The 10,637-nt window shown below is 46.0% G+C and overlaps 1 protein-coding gene across 1 annotated transcript in view; it reads right to left on the bottom strand.

The window, feature by feature from the left end:
* The window catches only part of itga3b (integrin, alpha 3b), a 29,270-nt gene extending 19,463 nt beyond the window's left edge, over nucleotides 1-9,807 (bottom strand). The window contains 1 exon segment of the mRNA XM_079756344.1: nucleotides 9,544-9,807. Coding sequence (XP_079612470.1) covers nucleotides 9,544-9,725 — 182 coding nt within the window. The 5' untranslated portion in view covers nucleotides 9,726-9,807.
* Between the last annotated feature and the right edge of the window lie 830 nt (nucleotides 9,808-10,637).

The raw sequence follows: 10,637 nt of genomic DNA, 5'->3' as shown, positions 1-10,637 counted from the left end.
AAAAGAGAGAGGGAGTGAGAGAGAGAGAGAGAGAGAGGGAGTGAGAGAGAGAGAGAATCTGTTATCTGATAAAATAAAAAAAAATCTCAAAGCGTGGGATGGTGACTAATAATGTGAAGGGAGAGGTGGATAAAGAGAGACAGAGAGAAAGAGAGAGAGAGAGAGAGAGAGAGAAAGAGAGAGAGAGGGAGTGAGACACACACAGACAGAGCGATCTAGATAGCATTCAAGCTAGAAATGGGGACAGACAGTTATAAAACACTTGAGAAGCCAACTGCCACAGACCTTGCACTAACAGTCAGATAATAAATAAAACAATACAAAAAGCCCAAGTCGTTATCGCTCACCAGATATTAAGCCAATGTGTCGCTCTGTGTCTGAAACTAATCACAATTTTAGGAAACCTTGAGAAGGTCGCATTAGACGTTTTATCAGGCTGTAGAACGCTGGTTTGGTTCACCATGCCTTTCCTACCCGTCTTCGCTCTTCAGCACAAGGAAGGAAAATGATCAAGTATGGGTAACAACTCTTCTTAAAGTTCTCCGAAAGAGCTGGTTATGAGTTGAACGTTATAAGTTAGTTAGATACATTTATTTATAAGACAAAAAGTTCACAGGAGAAAGAGTATACTTGTAGTCATGGAATTTAGCTCTATCAGTTACTGAAATAGGGGAAATTAAATAACTCATAACTGCCATTTCAATTAAAATATTATTACATGACACTTGATAATTCTCTGTAGAGGGGTTTTTTACTGTGTTGCACGACAGTTCAGAACCAAACAACACACCCTTTCTTTGGGATCACAGTACAAACTCAACGGCTTCATGTTGGAGTATACTTCCAGCATGGAGGACACAGGGAAGTGGTGAACCCAAGTCTGATAGACAGCTCCAAGGCACTGCGCCAGAAAACCCCTTCTGACCACTGAGCTATGTCCTGTTCACACATAGACACACGCTCCATCACGTCCACCACCACCACCACCACCACCACCTCCTCCTGCGCTTCTGCTCATCACCTCCTCATAAAGGCACTGGTGGAGGGAGGGTTCAGAGCGGGGGAGGCTGGGAGTGGGTGGCAAGCAGCAGCTGCATTCCAGGCGCGAGGGGCATGTTGAAATTCGCCCAAAAGCCAGAGTCTCTGGAGCAAGTGAATTGATGGGCTCCACCAAACCTCCGTGATGGTAACACACCTAGTTCTGGGGAGCCCGGCTTGGCATTGGTAAAAAGGAAAGCAAATCCCAGAGGAGAGAAGCGTGACGTACAAGGCGGGATAGGATCGTCATTATCGTATTATACTGAAGCAAACCGAAAAGCAAAAAATATCGGTTAGAAGATACGCTTTTTTAAACACACACGGTTCTTTTCTGCCTAGCTTGTTGTTTTTGTAGTCTGATTTGGGGATTTAAGGGGTCAACTGGCAGCGTTTGTGTGGCGGGACGTTCTGCAAGGTCAGACAAACCTTTCTCTCGGCGGAGGAACGGGTTCACAAGCACTGTTTGAACTGCATACAGCTGTAATTATGTCACAATATTTACCGCGAAAACACAGCAGGAGAAAAAAAAACGACGAGAAAAAAGGAGACTTCAAGACGAGAGATGGGGAAGAGAGAGAACTTGCTATGAGTGTTCTTGATACAAATATGTTCTTTTATATGCTAGAACAGGTACGTGCCAATGTCAGCTACACCCAACCTATTGGTCACCGATCCAGGTACTCTGACTCTGGGCACGCTGTTTGTAGTAAGGTGTGGCTCCCTGTACAAAGAACAATTACTTACAACTTTATAAACCTGCACCTCATAGCTCGAGGGGTGGGATAATTACACCGTGGCTGGGCCTCGGGAGAGGGAACTGTTACCACTTTAATTCCATTGGTAGGGACTGCACTACCACTACGGTAGCACCGTCGAGTTCATTACTTTGTCGGTGCATATAAACACAAGCACGAACATTAGCCTCAAAACAGTTATTTCGTACACAAAACAACGCACGATAATCATGTCAACAGCACCGTAGGATATTTCCTCAGTACGTTATGAACCAATTACGCGTCTGAGCGAAGGAGCCCGATCGATTTCCAGGAAGGACGACCTGGGCCCGATTAGATCTGGGAAGCGACGAGAAGAGACGCAGAACTGGATGGAGTGACTCGATCTGCCGATCAGATTATTAGGCATTAGTTTGAGAGAGAGAGGGAGGGTGGAGATGGGGGAAGGGGGAAGGGTGATGGCAGAGGCCTGTTTATGCTTCTGTCATGCTGTAATGACAATGCTGAAAGACCCTGTGTGTGAGGCTGGGGAGGAGAGGCTGTTCTGCAGGATGAGACAAACAGAACAGCCGATGCATTGCCGATGGGAAACACACACACACACACACGCACACATACACACACAAGCACGCATGTGCGCACACGCACACGCACACACACACACAAACATCTATTGTGCCTAAATGTCTTAATATGAAGTAAAGTCAAAAGAGTCATTTCAAGTCAGATGCACATTTATAGAGCGATCTCCGCTAGAAATGTTCAATGAAGTGGTTGAGTAGTAGTATAGGCTTCCTCAAACCGTGAAACTAGAGATGAATAGCCCATTAGTATAGCCCTTTGTCACAACTAGTCTCCAGGGGACCCCCACCGTACAGGACACCCATAAGCCTAAACTCTCAGAAGGGCAAGGAAAGAAAACAGCCCAAAGCCCAGTGGGAAAGGGAGGTTAACCCGGTTGAGTGTACATTGGAGCTGCGTCGAGAGAGCCGGAGGCCTGCCCCCCCCCCCCCAGGCCTCTAGGTGGATAACTCCTTGGGACCATCCTTTCAGAGATGGCTAGAAGTGCAACCAGTGCCAACCGGGTACCTCATCAGTTATTATGTCCATCTTTACATTCAGTCATCTATTCATCTTTCATTAGGAATCTATATCTCTCCACCCTCCTACTCCCCACCTCGGTGTATTTGCCCATTGCAGGCCCTTTGTACTGCCTCCTCGCCTCTATTGACCCAAACTGCTACTAGCTCAATGGGGCATTCACTGCACCAGTGGGTGGGACCGGTGAGCATACACATCGCTATCAGACTGTTCATTGCGCCCTCATGTAGCTGTTCATACAGTCACCTTCCAGTGTGTGTGTGAGTGTGTGTGTGTGTGTGTGTGTGTGTGTGTGTGTGTGTCTGTGTGTGTGTCTGTGTGTGTCTGTGTGTGTGTGCTTGCAATGCACGCGTACATAACAAGCGGATGAGTCCCCACAAGGCAAACAGTGTGACGGTTCTCTTGTGGTTGAACCACCTGCTGCTTGTGGGGTCATGGTGGTCTTATTTGACCCCCCCCCCCCCCCACCCCCACCCTCCACTGACTCGCCGCACCTGTTTGGTACAAAAGGACCTTTTTGAGGACAATCCCATTTCCTGTCACCAAAGAAAAGGTTCACCCTCTAAAATCTTAAGAAGCAGTCCTAGAAATGTTTTTTTTATTTATGTTATATTTAGTGAAATATCACAAACCATCAAATTCACCAAAAAAACAAACTATTTAATGTACCGGTAGGATATATAAGCAGTAAATCATGGCAACTGGATCATTAGTAAATAAAACAATTTAAATTTTTAGGAACGAGGATCAGATTTTCAATTCCCATAGGACAAAGACCCGCAGCTGTGATTAATGTAGCACTGAAAACACATTTGAATAACTAACTTCTGCTACTGAATGAAGAGAATGATAAATGGAGTCTGGCACCTTTACCACTTCTGCTTTCCATATGGTGAGAACACTTTTCACCAGCGTCTGTCTTCTTATAAAGACAGAAAGACATACAGACAGCCAGACAGACCATATAGAGGAGAAACGAGAGTGATGGGGGGGGGGTAAAGACTGACTGTGAGGGGGCGAGAGATTTCAGTTCTACAGGATATGAAACTTTGTGAATGTTGATATTTCAATTTTGTGTGCTGCTTTCGATATCAAGACCCTCAAAGACACGGCATGAAACAAGCTTAGGAGATTCAAGATCACCATTATGAGTCAAATTGACACACACACACGCAGGCACGCACGCAAACCCACAAACCCACACCCACACTCACACACAGACACACAAACACACATGTTTGTGTCATATGTCAACTGGATCCACATCCTGTGTGGAGGACACCATCTGCGAACAGAAAATGTGATGAGGGAGTAAACTCATTTAGCCCCGTGTGACTAGTCAAACATGGGTCTTGGGATGTCCCCACGTTATCGGCGCAATAAGCATCTCAAACATCTGATGAAAATCATTTTTCATCCGACATAATGGGCGACTCAGGCTGGTGAGGACAGGTGGGATGTTCCCTTCCATGGCTTCCCCCACTGGCAGAGATGTACTATGCACAGGGGTGAACAGACTTAATCATTTAGCAAAGTGGGAAAGATTGTCTGTATAGCCCAAGGACCTGTGTATACCACGTAAGCATACATTCACGTGTACTTAAAAACACATAAAAACCCAGCATTCTCGGCAGGAATGAGTCAAAGAACATGCGTATCATCCACACGCATCCACACAAGCAGGTTATTGAGTTCAACCATTCAATATAATGGACCTGAATGAAAAATAGTGCTTGTAAACAGATACAAAGCTACACAAAGTTCAGTGTACAACACAGGTTTCTATCTACAATGTTGTCATCTAGTAATTTATCCAAAGTGACAACATTGAAAAGCACTCGTGAGTCGGGCCTATTGCTCAAGGACACCTTCAGGTAGGTTGCGGACGCTGGAGTTGGAACCAAGAACCTTTCGACTGGGAGTCAAACAGTACAGACTGGTCCCAGTGGTCCAATCTCGAGCCCTAGGGGGTCAACACACCCCCAAGGGACAACACCATCCACTCATTGAGCCGTAAAGGAGAGGAATTTACAACCGACCTATTCTAAAATGATCCCAACCCGTTACTACTGTGTGTGTGGTAAGTGCAGTTGTCCCCCTTCAACTTTAAACTCATCTTAGGGGCGGAGATGGACAAGGTGGGTGCGGAAGTTCAAGCAGTGTTAGCATGTTTCCAAGTAATGCATGTCCCTGATAAACTTTGGACTTCTTTTGGCAAGGGTTCATCTGGAAGTCAGATAACACACATGGCTTTGTCTAATGACCGCTGCTGCGAAAACCAGCATGAATACATTGGTTACGACTTTGGCCTTGTGTGGTGCCGATTCTTCCTCAGCATATCACTACATAGTTCAATAGGTAACGCCGCCTCTGGTTACAGATATGAACCACTTCCAGAGTATTTTGTGCTACTCTTTCCAAGAAGAACTGGTGGGTGTTAAAAGGTCTGGTCTTTTGCCACTCAGGGCGAGGGTTTGTGAGTCTTGCCTCAGCTCAGGAGGAAGATGGGCTCTGGGTAACTCAAGGAACCGTGATGACGTTTACTGATTTTGTACAAGTCCACAAGATAATCGCCAGAGACGGCATTCAGCAGGTTGCTTCAGCTCCTGCATGAAGGTGCGCCCCTTGGGGGGGTCAGCTGGGGAGGACCTCCAACCATTTTTAACATTGCAGGAGAGGTTGTCATTCATTTCCTGTACAACACAACAGATGAGCACCAGCGACTCAACACAAACCGTTCAGTCGAATTCTTAGCATTTCAATCCAATGACTTTAAAGCAGGGGGGAAACAATTTCCGGTTCAAAGTTAAACTTTGATAGGCTTTTTGCTCCACCTGTACAATGAGTCGGTCTCGCTTGAGCTGGCTCCATATGTAGGAAAAACTTTGAGAAGTATTTTCAGAGTTTAATAAAAAGAGTGGAAAGAAAGTCTGAATAAATACAATTAAAATAAATACAACAGTTCAACAAAAGTCAGAATAAGTGTATGAAATCCCCACTATGTTACTAACTATAAAAGAAAAATGGTCCTGAAACTAAATACACAGTACGTTTTTTTAGATGTCTAAATGTAAGTTGCCATTGGCTTGTGGTTCACTCTCCTCTCAATAAGGAATAGGGGGCTACTGGCTTTCACATCAAACACAAGGTAAGTGATGGTACCTGATTGTTATCATCAAGTCATTGTTGTGTGACATCTGCTCTTTGATAGCATGCTGAATGGCTTGGGAATGTTGGAGCGAAGCCAGCCTTCATACCTTTACATGTTCTCCTCACAGGCATGAGGACTCAAGTGCGTCAAAAGTTTATACTCCTGCTAAACATTTGGCACATATCTTTGCCCTACAATTTTCAACACAGAACAATTGATTTTGAATGTTCTCTGATCAAAATAAATTGGGGATGTACGTAGACAAACATCTGTCTCAGATTGTATTATCACACTGACTATGGATTTGAAGGTCATTTTTTGTACAGCCTACTGATCTATTTTCTATCTCATTAGAGTTTAAAATAATGAGGTTGCGTTTAATTGACATTTTTCGACTATTTAGCAGGCAGTTTGTTGGATAGGGGGGACGAGATCGACTGTGAGTGCGAAGCATCTATCAAACCCTCCATCAGCTGTGCTGAACTGCACCTTGCGGGAGAGTGGGGAAGTCCCCGTCAAATAAAATGGCTGACTTTCCTAGCCTGCAGTCATGGCAGTCAGACACAAACGAGCTAACCGCTAACCATAGCACCTAAACCCTGATCAAAAAAATCGGTGCTGTGCGAGTTCAATTCGCAGTCTAAATCTCAGAGGCCCTTTAACAGACTTTGACCCACCAGAATCAGCTTAGGTCTCCCTACCGACCGGGCTTTATGCCGTTACGACAGGCAGGGCCTGATTCAGATGTAGGTCGAGAAGTGTTTCGCAGGGGTCGTTAGTTACAAAGCCCTTCCGAATCCCCCCTTATATTCCTGGTCCTGAACGCCTAACTTCTCCAGCATCGGTTCCTGTCCCAACCTGCCAACCTGGCAGGTCGCGAGTGTGCTGAAGGAGGGCGAGACATTCCTGACATACCTCAGGGTCAGGGGCCTGGAAGAGCCAATGGGTGAACAGCTGATGTCCGGCCCTTCCTCCCGGCACCACTAGAGAACAAAAAGAGCCTTCTCTTGGTGGCCTTACACGGGGGGGGGGGGGGGGAGAAAGGGTAGGGGGGACATGAGGGATGAATAACCTGGACAAATTGGCCCCCAGGTAGACACTGAATGAGCGAGACACTCTAGTGAGTTGTTCTCACTCTCTGCAGGAAAATAAACCTCTGATCATTGTAATTGCTAACAGCGCAAATAACTAAACAGAACAATATTTGGTTGAGTATGTTTCTCACAATGCACGTGAGTTAGGGATATCCTTCTGGGATTAGTTAAATTGGATAATAGCGGGTACATCTTTAGAAGTTTAGGGGGGGGGGAACACAACTTTGCAGTGGAACTCCGACGTTCTGTTATGATACTCTCGCTCGCCCTGAGAGACACGTACGCTTTAAACACTGAACATGTCACGACTGGGTTATAATCCCAACTCTTTTCTTTCTCTATGTCTTTCATTCAGTCATCCTCAATTGAAATAGTTGGGCAGAATGTGGGCACAAAGAAGCAGCTTTGTGGTGAGCTTCAGTGTGGTGAGGCCAGACAGACCCTGGGATACAGCAGATAACCTCAACTGTTCATACAAAGCAGACAAGACAAAGACAACACAATGTGAACATGGAGGAAACCATGTTTTTAAATCCTACACCAGTGAACAGAGGTTCTCGCCACGTTCCGGGAGAAGTGCCGCTTGGAACATTGAATCGTGCCGCCGTCCGTGGTTCTATGGATGGACTGGGTGGCCTGAAGCAGCACTCACGCATCATTGTACTGAAATGCATTGAAAAGCAAAACAGATTGATCCTCTTGAGCATAGGGTTGTCTCCTTGAATCCAGGGTCAGCCCCCATTATAGAATGGGAGTACATGACAGAGAGGAATGCAGTAACATGTTATCATAACCAATTGTATTCCTCGCTTATAAAGACATAAAGAACGGTGACCAGTGACCACCATGTCTCTTTCTCTTCTCAGTGACTCAAACATGCAGAACATTAGTATTACTATGACAACAGTTTTGACTGGTCACCCGCTGATATTTGCACTACAGTCCTGCTAGACACAGCAGGGTGCCTTGCACACGTGTCTCCCGATCCTCCCTGCGTCCCCCTCAAGTCATTCCACCCCCTTTCCCCAGAGTCCTTGGCCCTAACCATGGCCATGTGGCCGGCCGTGTTGGGTTGCAGTGTGTGGATGGTGTCGACATCCCTGGGGAAGAAGGAGAGGTCATGATGGCCCATCGAACCGGGTGTCAGAGCGCTGGGATGGCCTGCTGCTGAGGTTCGAAGTGGGGTACATCAATCGGCAGTATAGGTCACAGCAGGTCTGATACAGACTGAGATATGGGAGGGGCGGGGGGGGGGGGGGGGGGGGCATTTATGAGGGAGGCACTGACGTCATACAGGAAGAGAGGTCTGCTCGGTGCGATTGGTCTTCATGATTAACAGATCAAAGCCGTAATGGGGCCGATTTTCATGAAAGAGATGCGGACTGGTATGATCACAGATGCGGAAAGACATGAGGGCACTGTAATTGGTCGAAAGGAAAGCGAATGCTTCACAAGTGTTTGAAGGCGTTTCACCGTGATGGAAATTAGCCAACTTGGAACAACAGCTATTTCAAAATAACACTTTTTTTTCATTATTATAATCATTATTATTTTATGGAAAGCAAAATGTATTCCGCGATCAGCAGACCGCATCTAGCCTACCTATTGCGATTGTGGACCATTGACAAAGCTCAACTTTATTGCGATACTAGAAGTCATTCTGTCTGAATCTTTCAGCCGCCTGGAGGCACGTTTTAGAACGTAGAGACGTCGCTGATTTCTGACGCTCTACACTGTGCCTGATTGTACCTGAATACAACATGTATAATAATAAATAGGACCACTACACCTGGCCTACCTGTCCTGTTTCACATTGGCTTATAACTATAATGAAAACCCCTCTTTCCTTTATGGCCGCAATAAAACAATCACACGCTGGTTTTTCATACACACATCGCACTGATTTATGCATTGTTGTTGTGGAAATGTTGAATAGTTTGAGTTATATCGGAAACGTTGACTAGTCAGGCAACCCATCTTCTTTAGCAAATAGTTATATCCGTGTAATAATGAATACCGGTATATCGGTGGCCAATGGCCAAATAGGAGATTATTTTTTAGGCTGAATCGGCCCACGGAGCTGCAGGTGCTGACTGATACGTAGCCTGGTGCATTCCGCGTTTCAAAAAGAAAATAGATAGTTGTACGCATTGTGGTGGAGGTGTGTTTTGGTCAAATATGTATCATTTTATTCTTTCTACCGACGATGCGCTCTGTTGCCGGTGTTGCGCTCAGGAAGTGCAACGCAACCAATAGTTTAAAAGCTCTTCTCGTGTGTTTAAAAAGGGGGGAAAAAGAAAAGTGTTGCAAGCAGGTGTCGGGCTGGAAAAGGGTAAAAAGCAATGTTTCAATTCAAAACACGTTTTTTTACAAGTTAACCACCCCAAGAGTCCCATATGCACGGGCTGATTGTTGGAGTACTTACAGGTATTTCTGGGATCCGACCGTCTGTTTATGGAGGGCGACCGAAAATCCGAAAAAGCTTCCACTGGTTTTGCCCTCCTTAATGACGGGAAACCGTTCATCTATGTTAAATCCGATGCAGGGAAGAGTCGAAAAGGAGAAGGACAGGACTCCGAAGAACAGCCACCTCAGACTTCGAGCCATGGTTGGAGTCTGCACTACAGACAGCTACCTTCCGCGGTGCAACAGGTATATGGCTCACACTCACTCCATTGGAAGGCGTCTGATCCCTATCGCGCCTCGACAAGGTGAACGTCTCTCTCTCTCTCTCTCTCTCTCTCTCTCTCTCTCTCTCTCTCTCTCTCTCTCTCTCTCTCTCTCTCTCTCTCTTTCTCTCTCTCTCTCTCTCTACCTCTCTCTACCTCTCTCTGCCCCCCCCCCTCTCTCACACACACACACACACACACACACACGCACACACACACACACACACACACACACACACACACACACACACACACACACACACACACACACACACACACTCCCTCTCTCACACACTAGCTTTCCCTCTGTGTGATGGCGTCTCCCAACCAAACCTTGTTCTCCAATCGACACCTAATCGGTCAACGGTCAAGCTTTACATGCTGAAGTTCAACGAACAGTTACGGTTTGTGGAGCGGTTACAGTGGTTTTTCTTTGTGCTTGAGAGGATAATTGTTACGGTAGGTAAATATTGTGTGTATACCATTATCAGGTTATCTCAAACAACTCTCTTTCCGTCTATCTGTCAATGCAATTCTAATTGATGTATTGGCATGCGAAACTTAGCCTACAGAGACACCGCCAAAAGCAGGTCAGAAGAAACTTGGTGCAAAATGCAAATAGTCTGCACACATTCACACGTTCAACCATGCAGTCTTTAGTCTTTATTCCTACTGCTCTGTATGCTACAGAGGCACAACGCAATAATTGACCGCGTGACGTTGTGAGACGTTACATGACCGCACCGGCCTATAATATATGATTGACATAGACAGAGCCAGTCTGTGCGTAGCGCGGGACCTGGCAGTGCGTGTGAACCGCGCTGCCGGAGAAACTAATAAGGCTATACCG

Source organism: Pollachius pollachius (genome assembly GCF_949987615.1).
Source record: "Pollachius pollachius genome assembly, chromosome: 19".
In the NCBI taxonomy this organism is placed as follows: domain Eukaryota; kingdom Metazoa; phylum Chordata; class Actinopteri; order Gadiformes; family Gadidae; genus Pollachius; species Pollachius pollachius.
The sequence above is the reverse complement of the archived record's forward strand: the minus strand, read 5'-3'. Positions and strand labels throughout refer to the sequence as shown.